At 48.3% G+C, this 20855-nt stretch overlaps 1 protein-coding gene and 1 long non-coding RNA gene across 2 annotated transcripts in view; one reads left to right on the top strand and one right to left on the bottom strand.

The window, feature by feature from the left end:
* Nucleotides 1-20855, top strand: part of LOC144174031 (cell adhesion molecule Dscam1-like) — a 233129-nt gene that overhangs the window by 175720 nt on the left and 36554 nt on the right. Inside the window, exons 20-23 of the mRNA XM_077702433.1 lie at nt 5241-5426; nt 9455-9666; nt 15429-15516; nt 18035-18211. Coding sequence (XP_077558559.1) covers nt 5241-5426; nt 9455-9666; nt 15429-15516; nt 18035-18211 — 663 coding nt within the window. The remainder of the gene's footprint in view (nt 1-5240; nt 5427-9454; nt 9667-15428; nt 15517-18034; nt 18212-20855) is intronic.
* Nucleotides 9527-20855, bottom strand: part of LOC144174033 (uncharacterized) — an 85891-nt gene continuing 74562 nt past the window's right edge. Inside the window, exons 2-3 of the long non-coding RNA XR_013323422.1 lie at nt 9715-9761; nt 9527-9651 (exon numbers count right to left, since the gene is read on the bottom strand). This is a non-coding gene — a long non-coding RNA (uncharacterized LOC144174033). The remainder of the gene's footprint in view (nt 9652-9714; nt 9762-20855) is intronic.

Raw genomic sequence — 20855 nt, 5'->3', positions numbered from 1 at the left:
TTTAGATCGACATTAACGGGAAATGACTTGGCGTATGAAATAAATCACTCATTTCTTTGTAAAGAATTTCGCCCTCACAGGTTTCTTCAAAAAGGAGGCCACTGGCGCTGCCAGTTACCTCTTCAACGTTACTGAGTATTTACACATTCCTGCTCCCCGGCAACGCTCTAGAACACATGTTCGAAAAAATGTGTCGATATCAAAAAAAAAAAAAAAGCGTCGGAGGTGGGTGCAAGTATGATAAAAATGCTTCTTGCGCGCATATTTGAGTCACGATGCATACTTATGATCAGCATGTGCTCCCCCAACATATGTGTAGCGCTAAATTATCTAAAATTAAGGCCTCAAGGTTTTGTATTGGCATAATTTGTGGAGATAATCACTGCAGTCGTGCGATTTCAGCAAATACATCATTCCAAGTACTTTTCTGTGGAAATGAAAGCTATTGACCACAAGAGCAATGAAAAAAAAAAAGGCAGCTGTAATTAAAACCTACAGTTAAATTTTGTAATTATTGCATGCGTTCTTTTGTGAAAAAAAATTGGAGATGCTTATTGGTGTTGGTATACAGATGTTGCTCCGTTCATTTATAAAGCCTATGCTATTTAATTTTTACATATTTATTTGGCCGGTATGCCACGTAGCGGAGTCAGGACCAAGAAGGCGGATTGTAGATTTTGCGCCCCGTATCTAAATGCATTTATTATTTGTTTCATTTCAATATTTGGTGGCTGAAAAAAAAACTGCAGAATTCAACGTATTGTATACCAATGCGTAGCATTGTTATGCCGCCTGTCTACAGTGTGAGTTCTTGACAGCCAAGTATGGCCATGAGCAGCGAAACACGTTGGATTATTTTATTCTTTTTTAGCTTTTTCTTTTCTTTTCGCCAATGATGTAAATACCGTAATTACCCGATTCTAACGCGCACCCGATTTTCCAGGCAAAAAAAAAAACGAAAAAAATTTGCACCCCCCATTGTGTAACGCGCATGGAACTTGAGCAAGAAAAACGAATGCGAGAGAAACGGGCGATTTATTTCCCGAAGTAATCTCACTCATCTCACTCCTCGTCGCTCTCCGCTGACCACAACATTTCGTCCTCGGTGCCTTCAAGTGCGCTCGCGATGCCATGCTTCTGAACGAACGTTCAACCACTGCCAATGGGATCGTGGCCCACGCCTCGCAACGCCCATCCCGCGAGCTTCTCCAGAAGCGCACGCTTCAGCCGACCGCTCGTTTTGAACGCGTGAGAGCCGCTGCTGCCATTGCTGTTATCAAGCGCGCAAGTGGAACGATTTGACGATTTGTGTGAACGCCGACAGAAAAGCCTCGGCGCCTATGCTTTTTGCGTCCGAAACATCGTTTCTACAACCTTTGGCGCCACCTTGAGATGGCGATGGCGATGGGTGGGGCGAAATTTCCAGTTTCGGCAGTTTCGGTTCCGCATCCGATTCTAACGCGCATGCGATTTTTCGGCCTATTTTTCCGGAAAAAAAGTGCGCGTTAGAATCGGGTAAGTACGGTATATACCATATAGTGACGAAGTGCCTTTACCTCGCTAATTATTGATTCATACTCAGCTTTCCCGCTCAAAATTCTAACCTCGCAGGAACCTAGGAAAATTACTTCAGGAAAGTGATATTTGGCACAAAGCAAGACTTCAACGGGAAGATAGAAACACTAGAAGAATTTTTCAGGATTCTGAATAGTTTATGTGTAATTCGCGATCAAATGTTACTCCCCATGCATTTCTATGGGATAGTTTCCATGGCTCAGGAACCTAGCCGCAATACGTGCAAGACTTGAAACTGTGCGCAAAGCAAGTTTTCACCCCCAATATTAGCAGCGCGAAAGGTTCAACTTTACATTACTCCAAATAACTACAGATTAATCGCTGTTGAACGGACTGCCATGAGCGGGAAAGCTGCACATGTTTTCCGACGAAGTAAGGGGTACTGCAGCTTCAGCCCATTTACGCCATTCATGTGCAGCTTTCCCGCTCACGGCAGTCCTTTCAACATTGATTACTCTGAAGTTATTTTGAAAAATGTCAAATATTTTCACGCAGCTAATTTGCGGATGAAAACTTACTTTGTGCACAGTTTCAAGTCTAGCGTACGTTGCGCGACTATGCTCCAGAACCATGGAACATATCCCATACAAATGCATTTGGGAGTAAGATTTGACAGCGAATTACACAAGAAATATTCTGAATCCTGGAAAATTATTTTACTGTTTTCATCTCCACGCTGACTTCTTGCTTCATGCCAAATATCACTTTCCTGAAGTGGTTTTGCTAGGTTCCCGAGAGGTCGGAATTTTGAGCGAGAAAGCTGAGGATGTTTACACGTATTTCAAACGGCCTTTCGCGCAATTTTTTGTTTATTGTTGGGTTTGGGGGAGGGGGGGTGTATAATCTGCATAATTTTTGATTTGTCTAATCATTTTTGTGAAAATTTTGTTTCTTGCATTCTTTTTTACTTCTTGGTTTTTCAAAATTCTGTCCGGCCCATTATCTCCATTTGCGATATTATACCGATTAAAGGTACTACTTCCACCAAATCTGCATTTTTGTGAAAATGCAGGGAAAATGCAGAAAAATTTTGTGGAAATGCAGTTAAGCAAAGGCCCGTGTTGCGCCAAAGCTGTGCGGCAAAGAATGCTACGCATTAGCAAAAGTCAATTTAGCTTTGCCAGCCTGTAATAGACGCCACAAGATGTCAGCCGACGCCATTCTGCAGCCCGTAGCAATCGCGTCCGCCACGGACCTTTGCAGCCGGCAACCGGGACCCCTTTTTAGCATCCTAGTGGCACGCGCGAGGCGTGAGCCGAAGACAGCTCTCCCCCATTACAGTAACTCGATTACGCGGGAAACGCCGTTGGCACCCCCCGGAGCTTGGTCCGGGCACGTTGTATCCCACAGAAGCCGAGATACGGAATCGCGTTCTATGACGTCCCCCCTTTCTCTTTTCCGAAAAACGAACGAGCGAGTCAGCGTCCAACCGAGCTCATTGTAAAGCCGTCTGTCCGACTGCAAATCTCTCGCTGCCTGGCGCGCGCTTTTGGCTCCCTACACCGACGGAAGGAGAGACCACTTTGAATCCGGCGCGTGTGACGCGCCGTCGTCGTGGGCCGTGATCGAAATTAATTTCTCGCCCACCCCGGCGGGTGAGAGCGACATCTGGACCCCCTCGGCGTCGGTGCAACGGGCGCGGAACCTCGGCCGTACTCCGCGCGCCCTCGGGCGGGTATTAATCAGTGCGCCGTCGGGGAGGCCCGCTCCCCCGCGGGAACTCTAGGGAAGGGGGGGGGGGGAGGCAGGGGAGGGAAGCAGCGGACGTTCTGGGAGAGAAGGAATTCGGGGAGGGGGGGGGGGGGGAGACTAAGAGAACTCCGCCACATCTCATTCCTCCTAGTAGCGGATTCTGTTTGTGGAAGGATGAAGAGGGAGGGAGAAAAGGAAAGGGTCTGGGGCAGTCCAAACAGATATCCAGCCCCTACATCATGTGTCCACTCTACTCGGCCGTCAGCTGGCCCCGTTCAATTTTCCCGAATTCTCGGGTCGGCCACGAGAACTGCCGCGACAGTGAATAGGGGAGACGAGTTAATTCGTCGCCACATGAGCTAAATGGGCCGTACTCGAGAATCGGCCTGCAGCGTCGAATGACGCGCGCGCGAGAGCCACGGCGGCCAGTGGGCGGCGGTGATAAATCACGCTGAAACAAGAGCTTGACGCGGAAAAGCCGCATTGTCGATGACAACTCCTCCTGGCGCCCGTAGCCGGGGAGCTCATTGTTTTCCCGACCTACTGTGCACCCGGCTTTCATTGGTTCGAACGCGAAGGTTCCATGCTGCTGTCATTTCAGCAGCAATCTCGGTAGCTATTGCGTATTCGATAAACCTGCTTCATGTTGCATTGCCGAAATGTTTTTTTTTTTCAGCTTAAACAACTCCGATCGCAACAAGATCCGTGCAACCGTAATCAAAAGTGGAAACCGGGCACACTGAACTCATATACGTCAAATTTCACCGGACATCAAGCAATTTCTTTCGGATATTGGGTTGCATCAAAAAAGGGTAACGAAGAAAACATAAAACAATAATATCAGGCATTCTGCATAGATAGAATTTTTCTTGCTATCAGACTGCAATGTATGATTTCTGTATCAAGCCATGTGAGCGTCAGTGGAGAATTTCTTTCGTTCACTGCGGCTCGCTAGGCTGTGCTTTGTGCAGCACAGTGGTTTTTATGAGCCAGTCAGATGTCATGATATGTCCCTCAATCTTTCAGCAGATTCCTTCCATCTTTTAAATTTCAGCTTGCAGTTTAACTTCACTGTGCGGGCATCTATAAATATCATCGTTTTTTTTTTAATCGAGTCATTTTATCTACTTATATCTCGCAACTCGGTTATTTCGAAATTTGGGCTATCAATAACGCTCAATGTACTTTTTTTGCGACCGTGCATTGAATAATTGATCTATATATATATATATATATATATATATATATATATATATATATATATATATATATATATATATATATATATATATATATATAGTATTGAAACAAAAAACTCACAAAGAGCGCGAGAAAATATGGTAAGTTAAGACAAACACACGAGATAAACATCAAAAAATAAAATTTTACTGACGTTTCAGGAAGAGGACTCTGAAGAAAAGAAGTCCTTTTCCTGAAACTTCAGTGAATACCTTAATATACACACTGTTATATGCACTGCACACAGCGCACTGTTTAATATACACAAACCAGCGCTTTGATGGTCAAGATTATTCAGAATTTAGTGCCGCCACCAGTTCCGTATTCGCGGTAATCATCCCCGGCATACTAACCAATCAGATGGATTGATTGTAGGATTTAACGCTCCGACGCAACGCAGGCGATGAGGCGCGCTGTAGTGGAGGGCTCCCGAATAATTTTTACCACCTGGGGATCTTTAACGGGCGCCGAAACCTCGAACACACGGGCGTTTTCGCTTTTCGCCTAGCCTTGCACCGAGCTTGTCTTGCTACTCCATATGGAAACGGAGTAGCAAAGACATTGCGCACCATCGGCCGTATGGAGACAGATGGCTGACTCTTAATTCTCAGCCACGTAATCGCTGGTCGCAGAATAGTTGGGGCAGGGGGAGAGGGAGGGTACATCAAAACAGCCGGCGCGAAACACGGCGAGTACTCCTCGTGCCCCGCTCGCATTCGGGCGCTGCCGCGCAGAGTACGTGCTGCACTACGGAGGCGAGGACGGCGACTGGAAGACCCACCAGCTGGCGACCAACGAGCGACAGTTCGTGCTGCAGAATCTTCGGTGCGGCTCACAGTATCGCCTCTACGTGACCGCCTCCAACAGCCTGGGAATGGGAGAGCCAGGCGAGGAGGCGCTCGTTCGGACGCGGGGATCACGTGAGTGTCTTTCCTCCCCATCTTATTGTTTTCTTTTTTTTTCCACTTGTTTACATTCCCCCTAGCAGGGCGAATGCCAACGCGATTCACGGCAAAAGGAATATTAGCTCCGCTCCGCCCTTCACCAGTTTTCCCGACAAGCTACACAGTTTCTACTATCCCGTGCGTCCTCCTCACCTTGGTTCCAGGATGTCTACCTACTCTGGTACTAATCACATTGCACAGACTCACTTTACTAACGAGACGAAATGTCTCCTTAGGCGGGTACGCACACTCCCGAACACTAGTACACGCGCGCAAAACAATTAAATACATTAGTTAAGTAATGGAAAGGAGTATGTGTTCGAAGCTCACAGAAACTCACCATGCACGCCATAAAAATAATGGAGGTTACCTCAATGGTAAGATGGGCTTTATTAGTTAATGGGATGGGTGCACAGGCACTAAGCGGCAACACCCAAACATGCGAAGATTACGTAGAACAAACCTCAGAACAAGTGCTTAGAACAAGTTTACCGAAGGTGACTATAAAAGGTCGTTCTATTTTCGTTCAGTAGTTTAAACTAGTCAATATGAGGAACCCTTCACATTTGACACCATAATGAAAAAGCTAACAAACCTTTAAGAATGTCACATTACCTAGCAGAGTTTTCGGAGTCACCAATCGTTCGGTGCCAGTAGATAGCTAGCAAACTAGCCGATCAGGTGCCATGCAAACGCAATGCGAGCCTACGTGATGTATTATGTTCTTTGCGCTTTTCTCTGTGACGTCAAGGTGGAATAGCGTGCCTTCGGAAGCAGAAACAGACGCTTATGCGCAGAAAAAATACAACAAAGATATTTCGGAAGACCTTGCAGCGCAGTAACATGAGTGCAGCACTTGTCGAACAGCAAGATATAATTCAACTGATGAAACAACACACAACAATTAGTCACAAATAAAACAGCCCGCCGACAAGTCGTGAATGCTGTAGGATCTTTCGGTAAACCTTCGGGAACTCAACATCAAGAATGGGAATCCCGAATAGCGGATCACATTATTTTTACAAAGCTTTATCCGCCCGTATAAAACAAATGTTTTGATAGCTGCCTAAGAACATCAAGGCGACTCTCGAGCGCGAACGGGGACGAATCGATAAGGAAGTGCGGGCACCCGCATCTGCGTCCTGAAGGTTTTCCGAAGCGTCGTATCCCAGCACGCTTGCTCTTCTTACATCTCAATTACTCACGGACTCCCGCCACGCGTCCCCGTGGAAAGAGTGGGCCGCGAATTAAACGCATAAATACTCTCCTTGACACAAGTGTCTGTAAGTATCTGGGCCGGTGACACTAAGTTGGGACGTCGCAGGGCTCTTAACATCATCGAGTCTCTCCGCCATTGCTTCTTCTCTTTCTCTTTTTGAGAAAATAAAATTTGAGTACTGCGAGCTTAAACTGGGCGTGCCAAAACTATCGAGCGTGCTTAATTAACCGGAAGGAATGATCGTAGCCTAGGGCAATTTCTAGAGGGAAAACAAGAACAAAAGAAGAAAGGACTAAACTTGGAGGCAGAAATTTGATGATAGAAGCTCCGCAAATCTTGCTCCTGCTGTTGTAATATGTAATATTTTACAACATTCCGCCCCGTTGGTGCAGCGATGTAGTAATGGCGGCGCCGATAAGCCCAGACTGGGCGATGCCTCCTCTTTCCTTGTATTTGTTGGTCAGCTGAGGTTGTGTGTTTTGTTCCGTCTCCCTCCGTCTCCAGGAGCGAAAGGGATGGGCGCCGCCGGGTCCATTGTTTTGCTCCCCGAGCAACGTTGAAAAAAAAAGGCTTTCTTTCCCACGGACCATCAAGGACGGAAGGGGGAAGGAGGTTAAAGATCTCAAATAGTTGCCGTACTGCCTCCAAAGGGGGGGAGGGCTTCGTTGGTGAAGCCAAGCCAGCGACATTTCATCGAGTTGATCTGGAGCTCCTTCCTGCCATGCGCGCTAGCCACCAGGGGCGGTATTCTCGCGTTTGTCCGTTTTGCGTCCGTGTTATGGTGACGTACTTCCAGTTGTAGGCGGAATTTGGGTTGACTTTTGCGCACTGTTCTTTTAAACACGTTTTAAACGACTAAACCTTTTTTAAAACTATATTTTATGTGTTCATTGTTCCACCAGCGAACCAACAACAAGGCGACGAAAAATCGTCTGCTGCAAATCGTATGCTCCGAGAAGCTGCGGCTCATAGCTCCGCCGAGCATGCCTGCCGTCACATCCGGGTGTTAGCTTTTAGCCAATCAGGGCTTGCTCAAAAGGGACAAAACACGAGAATACCGCCACAGATTCGCTCCTGTGGTGACTTTTGGGAGCCAGGTGTCCACGCAGTTTACTTTGCGGCGGTTCCGCACCTTTTAAGCCTTTGGGTTCGTATCAGGGATCGTGCGGCGATGCCTTTTGTACTCACCGGCTTATTTTAATCATTACTCAGTTTTCCTTTTGTTTCGTGTCATGCTTCTTCGATGTGATTCTTTCAAACGTTAGTAAACAGTCTTTTTATTCAACGACTACCAAACTGGTGGATGCGAGTTCTGGCCACTGGGATCCTGCTTCCGCTGAATGTGCAACATTAAACGCTCGCGTGAAAATGGTTTCGGCGCACGTTAAAAAACCCCGGGAAGCTTGAATTAACCCGAAGCTATTCACGAGGCTAAATGTAACTAGTACTATTATAAGCAATGGGAAAGCGAACACAGGAACGCGTCGAAAACACCCTCAGACCCAGCTATGAGTGATACGCAGCGGCCGCCGTCGGAAACAAAGTGGAAAGGGGGGCGCTGTTGTAACAACGGTTCCCATTCCCGCCGTGCGTCTTATCGGCTGTCGGACGATACCATATTATCGGCGAAATGACGTAAACTGCTGCTTCGTAGAAATGTCAGCGTGGTGGGACTGTCAACAGTTAGTGGAAGAGCGCCCTGCTTTCCCCCTTTCTTTTTCACAGCGCCATCCGCGTATCGCTCCGAGTCTGTTTCGAGGCTGTTTGCCATTCGTTCCTGTGTTCCCTTTCATATTGCTCATAATAGTACTATTTCATGTAATTCTTCTCACGTGTAGGCTTCATGTAATTCTTAGCACACAGAAAATAGTGCACATCGTGTGGCTTCGGTATCACTGCATTTCTCTCCTACATTCTGACATAATCCACGGCATCCCAGTTCCCTGTATGACGCAGGAAAATGTGTTTTTTTTTTGTGCCAATTCAATTTCTGTGGCTACCGATGATGTGCGCTTTAAAATTAGCGCAAAAGACGGAGGAAGGGCACGCAAAGAACAGACAGGGCAAGCGGTAGTCCTGTCTGCTCTCCGTGTGTTTTGGATTTATCTTTGCCGCCTAATTTGAAAGGGAGAATTAACTAACTAGCCCAATATCGAACATTATTAAACATTGGTGATATTAAACATTGGTGATATATTTTGCATTTATACCCGCCGCGGTAGCTCAGTGGCTAAGGCGTTGCGCTGCTGAGCACGAGGTCGCGGGTTCGATTCCCGGCCGCGGCGGCCGCTTTTCTGATGGAGGCGAAAAGCAAAAACGCCCGTGTGTACGAGATTTCGGCGCACGATAAAGATCCCCAGGTGGTCAAAATTAATCCGGAGCCCTCCACTACGGCGCGCCTCATCGCCTGCGTTGCGCCGGCGCGTTAAACCCAACAATCAATCAAATCTATTTTGCATTTATTCTTGACCCGTTTTATGGGGTAGGAAAACTGCCAGGGTGCACCTAGTAACCGGTTAACTGTTAAGTGTTCGGCTTGGAATTACTCTTCACCAGAAATATCTAAAGACTGGTTACCTGCGCGCAGCCAACTGCGTCGCTGCGTGTCTGTGTTGTGCGTGCCTCTGTACGAGGTCTAGTTTGCACCATGCGTCCCTTTGCATTGCCTCTTGCAGGCAACAAAATTTTCCGAACCAGCTCACGTCTAAGGTTCGATCCTGCGAGCTTCTCTCCATTTAATATTCCTTTCCTCCTTTCTCTCGCCTACCAATTCCCCCCGGAGCAGCGCCCGTGGCTCCGAGCAAAGACGGCTTCGTGGTGGCAAACAAGACGAGTGCCCTGCTTCGGCTTGGACGCTGGACGGACGGTGGTTGCCCCATCGGCCGCTTTGTGCTCCAGTACCGGCAGAAGAGCGAGCCGTCCTGGGCCGCCGTAGCACTCACCGTGACGCCTCCGGCCTCGGGGGAGCACCTGCTCACATCCCTGTCACCGGGAAAGGTCAGCGGTTCCTCCGCTTGTTCTACGTCGCGCAGCTGCAGGGCTTACCTGTGCGTGTGACGTCACGGGTAGGGTTCCCAGGTTACGTTGTCTACCTGCGTGGGTAGGGGTCGGAAGTGCTAAGGAAATGACGGTATAGAACCCTCCGTATAGGATATGTGCTGACCCCAAGGATGCGGGTAGAATACCCGCTCACTACAGCTGTTGTTCTGATTGAGAGGGAAAACGAAAACATTCGCGTGTCGAAGTTTCGGCGCACGTGAAAGATTCCCAAGTGATTTAAATTAATCCGTTGCCCTCCACTAAAATGCGCCTCACAGCCCAGGTGCAACTCCTGCGCGCAAAGCCCCTCAAAAATCCATGCGCGATGCGAAGAGGAACGGGGGTAGAAGAGGATGCAATAGGAGGAGAGAGATGGGAAAGGAGACGGAGGTAGGGAATGGGAAAGAGGGGAAAGGGAAGGAGCAAAGCACGAGGTTGAAGGGAAGAAAAGAGGGCATGATGGGGAGAGAACTGTAGCGTAAAGGATCAAAGCAGAAGGGAGATTGGGGGGCAGGCGAAGTAAACGGAAGGGATCGTAGGACCGCGAGAGGAAGGGGCACTGGAGTAAAGTGGGGAACGGGAGACGAAGTGTCTGCGGGAGGATCGGAAGGGAGAGGAATAAGAGGAGGAGAGTGCAAGTGTCTTTGACAGTGTATAGATGTAGAGGGGAAGCGAATGGGAGGGGAAGGAGAGAAGGCGTGAAGGGCTCGCGAGAGAAAGATGAGGAGGAATTATGTCACCAGAGTTGCACAAATTTACCGTCTTTTGATGTAGTATGACGAGTTGCAGCCACTTCTTTTTGCTGGAATTACTCTGTTCCTGTTTACATACACGTGTGCGCGCACAGGCATGCACACGCGCCCGCATGCACACACAAACACACGGACACATACACACCGACACCCGCCCACACAGGCACACGCACGCACTACTTTCTGCTGTTTAAGAGCGCAAAACCAATATCTCAGGTGGTGTATTAGTTCCTAAGCATTGTTTGGCACTCCTCCCAGAAATCTATCCGTCCGTCCGTCCATTCGCCACGTGCAGCATGATGTGCTTCATAGGTATGCCAGGGCCGTATGGGAAATTTATTAAGATGCCCCAGGGCTTTTTATTATTAAGAAGCTCTTGATATAATAAGAGCCCATTTTAATAACTCCAAGGCAAGCATACGCATGGGTGTATGTGCGGAGATGAGTGCGTGGAAGTAGCACTTACGCACAACCTCACAATGGCCGCCCGGGAGTTTCTGCCATATTGTGTGTGTGTGTGTGTGCTTCGGATGAGAATGCTTGCGGAACTACAACACACCAGCCACACGAAGCACTCGAGCTCGTAATATTAAGTTCCTCCGCATATTACCTGTTTCGGGGGAATGATTAAGAGAGTACCGTCGAGGCATAGACATTCTCGGAAAATAGATGCTAGGCGAATGTTCTTTTCTTTAGTACTTTTGGGAGAGAAGTCAGCCAGCAAGTTAGTTTATAGTGTAGATCCAAGGAAGGCTAACAACCCAAATAAACAGTCCAGGAAATATACGACCTTCTACGTATAAATACATTTTATAAGAGAGCCCTCAAACGATGAGTTCAATATCAAAGTGACTTTTTGTAGTAAAATACACTAGAGATGAATAAGCAATATCTCCTCCTTTGACATCGATACATGCATTGGGGAGCAAATATGTTTCTATTTTGGCGAAACAGAGCCGCCGCAAGAAAGTAAACAAATCCGAAGATATTTTTTTCAAGTTTTTATGTTATTCCTCAAATAGCCCCAGGGCACAGTACGGTCCCCTTGTATGCCTTCCTCGTATGTTTGTACAAATTCTTTTGGGCTTATGATCGGCCAGCACTGAGAGGCACATTTTAACAGTGCAAATAATTTGCGTTCACGAGCAAATTATTCTCAAACCTAAATCAGTAAGCGGTTAGCCATCCGGAATATTTAGGCACATTACTTTGATCTTGCCACAGGGATTGCTATTACCGCACCTCGGCAATATCCTGTATTGATTAAACCTGCCCCGCTGTCCTGGTATTATTTACAACAGAAAAAAATACGGAAGTCAACCTCATTTTCTTTTCTCCGCCGTTAACGTGGTCATCTGAAGTTCTCCAGTTTTATTTTTATTGCGGAAGTTTTCTATTCAGCATAGGAAACACTTAATGTACAGATAGACCCCGGACTTCCGAAGAAGTCAGAGCAGGGACGATGATGCGGACCATCTATCCACGCCATGAAACCCGGCGAACGTCCGGGGCGCAGGCCACCGGAGGCGATGTATTCAGGGCGAAGGCTTCGCAGGGCAGGACAGCTCCCCACCAAATGCTCTGCTGTAGCCTGCTCAACAAAAGCGGGGCAGTAGGGACACGTCAAGTCAAACGGTGCAAGGTTTCATCACAGTCGGCATGAGAGGAACCCCCAGGCCAAGACGTCGGAGCAGGACCTCATCTTGGTGGGACAACACGCCAGGGAGATCTGTGCCGCGCGGGGGTATGAGAGCGCGCGCGGTCATTTGAGGACGTTATTTCGCACTGGCTAGGCGAATAGCCAGTGAGAAAGGCGCAAGAGGATCGGGATATTGCTCATGCACGGGGTGCGTACCGGCAGCTGCAGCCTGCATTGCGGGGTGGCTGTTGCGTGGGCGCCGTGACACGCGAACACAGCATGGGTAAGTGTCTACTATATCCTGAATTTCTAGCAGAAGTTCGTTGGACGTAAGAGTTTTACGAAGCTCTCGAACCGCTGCCGACGAGTCAGTGTAGACGGCACGCTGCGTTGAAGTCGGGTTGAAAAGCGCAGTTGTGTGTAGCAAAGCATCTCGCACTACGATGAGTTCTGCTTGGGTCGATGGCCACTGTTCCGCTGTAATGCAGGTGCACGTCATTGGATCGGGAGCCATGGTCGGGTAAAGTGGAGCGGTATGAAGAAGAGTATCTGGCGCGCTGGCGTCGACAAACATCAGCGTAGAGAAAGTGTCCTAGCAATGTCCATAGAAAGCGGTATCGGAGTACCTACAGTTCGGGGATGACTTGCAGGTAACAGGTCACGTATCTGTCTATTGGGGGAACCACCATGGGAGCCGTATAGTGGTGTTTGATAGTTGTAGGGCTGGTGAACCGGTCATGTGCGATGCAAGAGCAGCGGCATCTGGGCTTGCTTTTGAAGGCAGGCTTGTCGACGCTGATAGACTATCTCCTCAGTGGCGTCCAGCTGTGCTTCCTTTTGGATAATTGGGAAGGGGGGGGTAATACCGGTTATTAATCGACCATATTTAGGGGAAATCCCCAAAGCGGAGTAAGTTTCTTCGAAGGAAAGTTTGACATCCACCTGAATGCAGCCATACGGCTACAAAGGAAAGCTAACAGCTTCCTCAGAAACTTCGCAGTTGAAGAAAAATTCGTCCTGGTCCAGGATTCGAACCCGGGACCACCACTTCACTGGAGCAGTCGCTCTACCAATTGTAGCCGTATGGCTGCATTCAGGTGGATGTCAAACTTCCCTTCGAAGACCGGTTATGGGGCCACGCATAGCTGCATTCTTGATTGATTCGAGCTGCGCCCAGTCTGCCTTTGTCAGAAAGCTGAATTGAGCTTGATAAACTATGCGGTGCTGACGAATGGCTCGGGGAAGCACGCAGTTCATCTTGAATGCCCCTAAAACCGTCGTTCTGAGAAATTAGGCGGAACAGATGCAGCGATTGTGAAACTTGTGCGAATCCAAGCTTTTGCAGAACGGTGACGTCTTCTTGCTGACTGAGCTACGCCCACAAGTGGAGACATTGTATTGAGCGTCGGTGGAGGGGGAGGCTTTTTGGAGGGGACACATGAAACAAGAGTGAAGGGGAGGCAGTGAGAGAGATGACGTAATAATCGTGCGGTGCCGCCCTCCTCCTCACCCTTCGAAAGACCGTCCTCTCCGTTTTCTTTCTGCCGACGCAAGGCCGGGCTTTCAGCGGCGCGTCCGCCGCACAAGCCCGGCCGTGGCTGAGGCTGGTCCGTTCGGACATTGCCCGGCGAACCCTGGGTCTTTGGTCCCACTTTTTTTAGAGCCACGTGTGTGAATCAAAGTGACGCCGCATGGGTAATCGCTGTGGGTGTCGTTTACAGCTTCGCAGTCCTACCACCTTCACAGCGTGGATTGCAGTCAACTTTTTCTTTTTGTACAAACGTTACTAAATCTAAATCTAAATCTGCCACACAGTCGATAGAACGATGCCCTCATCGAAAACCAGCCACAGCCTCCGGATATGCATTGTGCTGTACGAGGTACCACTGCAGCCGCGTGAGTATCATCCTCTGCTGCAAGCATTGGTAACAAAACACTAGCGTCGTCCTAATCAAGACTTACGCCGATTCACGTTCAGCGTTGTTCCCAGCCTAGCCTGAATTTGCTGAGAATGTGATGCTGGTGAAAGGCATGATCCGTTTTCGGTGATGCTGGGACGTATTATCTTGAATTCTCAGTGCTACCTAGCCGTCCTTCGCCACCTATAGACAAAAAATGGCAAATAATTTTTTAAGTTTTCTTTTTTCAGAAAAGTAAAAGAAGGAAACGACAACATATAGTACGTGGTATCGGCTAGGAGAAATTGAATGGTTGCATAACCTCAGACGCAACGGCAATGCGATTACATTCCGCCGCGGATATGAACAAGCACAGTGGAAAAGATGGCATGGGAAGAGAACATACAAGAACACGAACTCAAAGGAAATAGATTAAATGACGAACAATAAATGAATCCCGCTGAGCACGAACTTTATTATCAGTTTATTTCTGTATTGTTTTCATGTGCACTCCAAGTGAGGATTGTGAGCGCCCCAGATATATATTTTAAGCAAGCGGCATTACAAAACCTTACTTTTCTTCTACGTTTAACGTGGGGTTCGCATCAAACGAGAATTAGCGGCGTCAACGCGAAAGGAGTTTCTACCGAACTTCGCATCTTCACATACGTGTAGCATCCGAACCTTCATGGCCCCCAGCCAACCTCGATAGGCAAAGCTGCTCCTTAAAGAACCGACAGTAGAGATGCACATACACATACCCGAAGGGGCACTAACGAACTTGTTCAGGCTGTCGTGTCTGATTACTTGGAATGCCTTGATGGTACCACACTTCACAGCATGGAGAAACGTAGAAAATGCAAGATCTTATCGTTTCGGATCGCTAATCGTTAAGATTGTGTACAAACGGGCTGTTTATATATTTGAGAGAGAAAGAGGGCACCGACCAAGTCGAAACGTCTTTTAAGTTTTTCTTTTTCGTTACTTGGTCGGTGCCCTCTTTCTCTCTCAAATGTACCCTCCCGACCAGACGGTTGTCCGTCAAACCCTTGACTTCGCTGTTTATATATGTAAGGTTGAGATTGATAACGCATAATAGGTTGAGTGAGTGAGTGAGTGAGTGAGTGAGTGAGTGAGTGAGTGAGTGAGTGAGTGAGTGAGTGAGTGAGTGAGTGAGTGAGTGAGGTTGAGTGAGTGAGAGAGTGAGTGAGTGTGTGAGTGAATGAATGAGTGAGAAAGTAAGGGGTGTGTGACGGGGTGTGTGACGGGGTGAGTGAGTGAGTTGAGTGAGAGAGGGAGTGAATGAGAGAGAGTGAGATTGAGTGAGTGTGAGAGTGAATGAGTGAGGGAGCTTATGATAGTTGGTGTGGTAGGCATATCCTTGAATGAAGCAATCGGGAAGCTTTGATCTTGGCTCTCTTTCTTTTCAAGGTGTACGAGCTGAGCGTGGTGGCTCACAACGACGCAGGTGCGACGAGGGCTGAGTACGACTTCGTCACGCTGTCTCCGAGGGCAACAAGTGAGTGCACAACCGCCTGAATCGTAGTGGTGATCACCATGAATAGATGCGTCTAATAGGTGGAATAACCACGTACAATCGAAGAAAATAAAGCTAATCTATGTCCGTTGGGACAAATTATTCTGTTGTTGAATAAAGAATCCCGTAACTCTGAACTCAAAAAAGTCGCTTGTCGGGAAAAGCGCGTATGCCCCTCAAAAGTTTAACTGAAAAGTGATTCTAGAAATGGCAACGTGGTTTGCGACTTGAAGAAAACTGTTGTTTGAATGTTGAATGTTTTATGACTACGCAGTGGAGCCGCTCAGATCGCTATATTCACTGAGATATAACTCAGTTTGATATCTCCCGTGGCGGGAAGAAAACATGATACGCAAAACTGCGAGCGCCTGATGGCCGTTACTAACCCTCCCTACCCCTGCGGTGGTTCGCTACGCGCGCTACACAGAGTCCCTTGCATGCCGCATGTATTTTCTTTCCCAACGTCAAGAGGTAGGTATCTCCATTGAGGCCTCTTCCTATGCAGCCGCCGGTGCCTTCTGCTGCTTCGATAGTGGTGACACTTCCGGCTGTGTCGCCGCGTTCGCCGACGCCTGCCGCGCGCATTCGCCTTCTGCGAACACTTTCAACTAGACGCGAAAAAGCCTGCCCGTCACTCTCTTCTCCTAGCCTTCCTTCGTGGGATAATCGATCACGTCGACCACGCGGCAGTGACATTTCTCGATATTGGCCAATACGTAGAACAAGGGAGCTTGGTTATCTCGACGGTGTTGCCCAGCTCGTCGCCTTCATCGGCGGCGCCGCTCCGACAGGCGCGCCTTCGAACGACGAGTCCCAGGCGTGCCAATCAAGGCACTGCGACCCGGGGGTCTTGTCCGGCCCACTAGCCTTTCTTGAAGGCAAGCCGTCAGAGGACCCTGTCAACGGGTTATTAACTGATCACCCATACGGCAGGGATAAGAAGCGAGCGAAAAAAATGTGCGGAGAAAATGCGCCTCTGAAGGCTCCGAAGGAACTAGGCGAAACCTGAAACGCACCGCCTCGAGCCCTCCCAAAGTTATTGGATGGGGATCATAATCCTGCATTTTCTAGCGAAGCGCGTTAGCCAAAAACAAAAAAACCAAGAAGACTGCAGGCAGGTGCAGGAGGGAGGAAGATTGTTCCCGGGTTCGCGTAATAATAACAGCCTACGGCGGAAACCAAGCGGAGTTGGGATGTCTCCCGGTATCTTTTGTGCCAGACCTCTTCATTGTCCGTCCTATTTCGGCATGCTTTCAGCACGACAGACAATGAGTGCACGAGGACGTGGCTTCCGCGTGAAATTTGAGTGATAACGCAGAAACATGAAACAAGTCATCCAACATAGTGACACACATCGTTATTTCTATGTAAGTAAAAAAAAAGCGACGTATTTTAAAGCACAGCTTTTAAGCGGCCGCCGCTGTGGTTTCGCGTCATCCGTTGCCGTTGGCTTCGTTGTAACCGTGCAAACAAAGACGACACCACAGACAGACGAGATTGAGCGAGCAGGAAAGAGGAGGAGGAAAGTATATGGCGAAAGTGTGTGGGGGAGAGCGGTGAACCGAGGTCACGCGAGACAAGCTTGGCGGCGGCGACGCGCTGCGAGATAACGCCAGAGTAGCGTGCGCCGTCGTGCATTCGCTGGTGACGCGATCTCTTGCTGAGTCTCAGCAGCTATGCGCCGTCACCGAGAAGGCTTCAGTTAGCGCTGCGCTCAAATTACGCATTACAGAGCGCCGGGATCGTCAGCCAATGTTTCATTATAGAAAATAGCTGTCCAGAAAAAAAACATATCTGCAACACGGTTGCGATTACAGTCGAACCTCGTTATAACGAAGTAGTATTGGGGCAGTAAATTAGTTTGTTATATTCGATATTCGCTGTAACAGTAGAGGTAAAAACCGGCTCTAACAAATCGACAATCTGGCGCCCGCAAAAGTCCTAGATAATCAACGCATTAATGTAGGCAGCTGCGAACTCACTATCCACGAGGTAATCCTTAGCTGTCTCCTTTTGGCATTTCAAACTAAATGGGCCGGAACGTGGCAACGTGAAATTCCAACAACACCAAGTACGCCTGACAAAATAGGCCTGCGTTCTAACCTATTTGAAGATAGATGGGATTTTTGCCTGGCGGCTATTCACAGCACTGCCGGATGAAGTCTTCCACAATGTCCACTCACAAAAAGGCCTTGCTACTCTTGCAGTTTTAAAACTGTTATGTTGTATTTTTTACATTTTGGTTTTAATCTAGCTATCGAGTTTAAAGCCTCGCTTGAGCAAAATATTTTTTCGTTATAGCCGATATCACGCGCGGCTCTTGTGGTTTTGGTTTCATTATAAAAAGAATAAGTGTTACTGAAATAAAGCGTGACCTACCAAAGTTCGTATTTATTTCGCTATAGCCGATAATTCGCTATATCAGTCTTCGTTATACAGAGGTTCGACTGTATCTAGAAAAAAACGGAAAACACGCAACTTCTGCCATTCCTGTGCGCAGAGACAACGACGGAGCCCATGTCGGGTTCTTCGGGCGGGATGCGCTTCCCGCTGCAGGAGAACCTGGTGTTCATCGTGCCCGCGCTCCTCTCCGCCTTCATCGTCGTTCTCGTGGCCGCCCTGGTGTTTTTCTACTGGCGCAGGCAGCCGCCACTCGCCGACGCAGGTCCGGAAAAAGGTAAGCATCGAGCCCGTTTTCGCAGCGAGAGCTGCAAATTGTCAGCGTTTCTGCGGGAGACTTCGCATAATTGTTCCGCAATGGCTAGGGTGCCTCGATGCCAGCGCCGCGGACGCGCGAATCGAGGCACCCTAGCAATGGCTCCAGCAGTGCTCCCCCTGGAGGGCGCTAGAGAGCGAGCGATGGTCGTTTGATCTTCGGCAAGCCCCGCCACAGCCGCCGCGCCGGAGCTTGCGCAACTGTGCGCAACCCACCGACGCCTATGTTACTATATGCAGTTGGGCGGCGCACGCTTACAGAGTTCGTTTAATAGCCAATTATAGGAGGGAGTGTTGAGTATGGACATGGGCTGATTATAGCCCCACGGAGCTGGAAGTTTGAAGCGATGTTTCACAGTTTATATTCGCTGCATTTCACTCGGGGGAGATTGTGAACGGGAGCAAAAATTTTTTTCTGCTTATCTTGCGTATGAGTTCCGCAGTCTGAAAGTAATAGCACCGCACTCGTACGTGTACCGTGCGCAGTCTGGTGTCTATGCGCCTAGCTTCTTCGCGCTGCCTTCGACGAATCACCGGTTTTATGATGCCAAGACAAAAGCCGCTATGCATGTCTATACAGGGATGTGGTGGTGACTCCCGCTGCCTGTGCATTTCCCGTATCCCGTGTCCAGAGACGTAAAAGTTCGTGAAGGAGGCTGACCGCATATAAGCCCAGTACAATGTTACGGCAGTTTGATTGTCGGGAATATACACATGTAATATTGGGGATCGGAACCCCTTTAAAGGGCTGCCCCAAGCGAGAACACGCGGCAACGTCGGATGTTTTGTCGTGGTCATTTATCCTATATAAAAAAAGGCCTTTACTTAACCTCGTAAGGTTTTAGGAAATTTTCCCATGGTCTGGATAGACTTAGTAGAGTTAGTCAAACTTTTCAAAGCGGATACTTTGACCAATATAATAATAATTGTTGCGGTTTACAATAATTTTCACCGCTTGATAAGAACGAAATATTATTGTGAACACACGAACTCGCGTACTTTTTAGATATAAATGCAGTCAGGAGGTCTTTAAGAGTGCATTCGTCGTGCAATGGACATAAATCAGCTGCTGTTGATGGTGCTGGTGGTGCTGATGATGATGATAATGGTAACCATGGTGATTACCTTGCGTTTAATGCCGTGAGAAGAAACCAATTGTTCGGTTCAGGTTATTTTGAAATTCATGATTAAACTACTCACAGCTGGACTATCAATGCGTCCTCCACTTGAAGTACAGCAGGTTAGCGCTAACCACGCGAAAATAGGCGCTAATAGAAGAGTTGTGGTTTCCGAAATTTGCACGCATACAAATAATGAACCCTCTAAAAAAAAGAAGAGATACAATGTAAAGACAACGCCATGATTAAACTTACGGGTACAATGCGCAGCCGTTGCCGTATACCTGCCAATACAGTTAACCCTATCGGCCCACTATTTTTCTCTCTCAATTGCATTCAATTTATTAGTTGACCGCTTCACATTCCCTAGGCTGAATTCATGCGGCCGTCCTTGGTTCTGATGCAAAGTAGGGCAAAATAAAATTGTGTAAACCCTATTTGTACTTGATTTATCTAAGATGGGAAGAAAAGAAATTTTATTCACAACTAGAACTAAGCTGCCAACGTTTCAACATATCCTACCCTCTGGGTGGAAAATCCGGCGGGGCTCAAGTTGTTCTCAAACTTGGCTCCCCTTAGCTAATTTTCCAAACTTCGTATTCTTTTTACGGAAAATAACAATTCACTCCCGGCACTCCGAATAACACGAAGATGAAGCGGACTGGACGAAAACTCGCGTAAATCTTCCTCGAAACGAGAATCCAATTTCTACCGAAGTCCCCACTTTAACATTTTTAATTCGAGCGCTCTGCCTACTTCGTGGGCCTCGAAGGCGCGAACTGAAATCGAGCAGTCACTGGAAGTGATTGGGATTCCGGTGGCTGGCTCGCTTCGGTCAATAATTAATACAATGAGCCGAGAGCCTTTTGGGCGGCCAGACTCAAGCGAAACTCGTCGCCCGCTCAATCGCCGGGATTTCTTCTCTCGAAGAGGCGTACGCGCTGGACTGAGAGCCCGGGCGAGCGTCTCCATCCCGTCGGGGTTACGACACCTCTTTGCCCATATCCTGCTCTCCTATCCTTCATCGATAAAAACTTCCTCGCCATTGGCCGCCACTGCCAATTGGAACCTGCCCAAACTACCGTCCTTCTCATCCAGACGCCACGGCCTACTTATGCCTCCAAAGCCCGTGGTTTCTTTATGAAATTTAAGTCCAAAACCTACCCAGGGGTAAGCAATAAAGTAACACATGAGGTTCGCCCGCACCACCCGCCTACAAGGCCTGTTGGCCTCTCTGTTGCTTCTCAGTATCTCATCATCCCCTCGCACTGTCACTAATCACATTTTTTCCATCTTAGCCACTCGTATTGCCGGGCCTTCATATCCACACTGCTGATCGTTACATTCTACGGAGGTCCTTGCGTTGTGAAGGGGGGCTGTCCCTCAGGACTGTTAATTGGGGGGTGATGACTTCTTCCCCTCACGACGCCGTAGCTGCCCATTTTCGGCACCCCAAAGCCTGCCCGCTGAGACCTGTACGCGTACAAG

This window comes from Haemaphysalis longicornis, unplaced genomic scaffold (assembly GCF_048455015.1).
Source record: "Haemaphysalis longicornis isolate Haplotype H1 unplaced genomic scaffold, Haemaphysalis longicornis Haplotype H1 scaffold_3, whole genome shotgun sequence".
In the NCBI taxonomy this organism is placed as follows: domain Eukaryota; kingdom Metazoa; phylum Arthropoda; class Arachnida; order Ixodida; family Ixodidae; genus Haemaphysalis; species Haemaphysalis longicornis.
The sequence above is the reverse complement of the archived record's forward strand: the minus strand, read 5'-3'. Positions and strand labels throughout refer to the sequence as shown.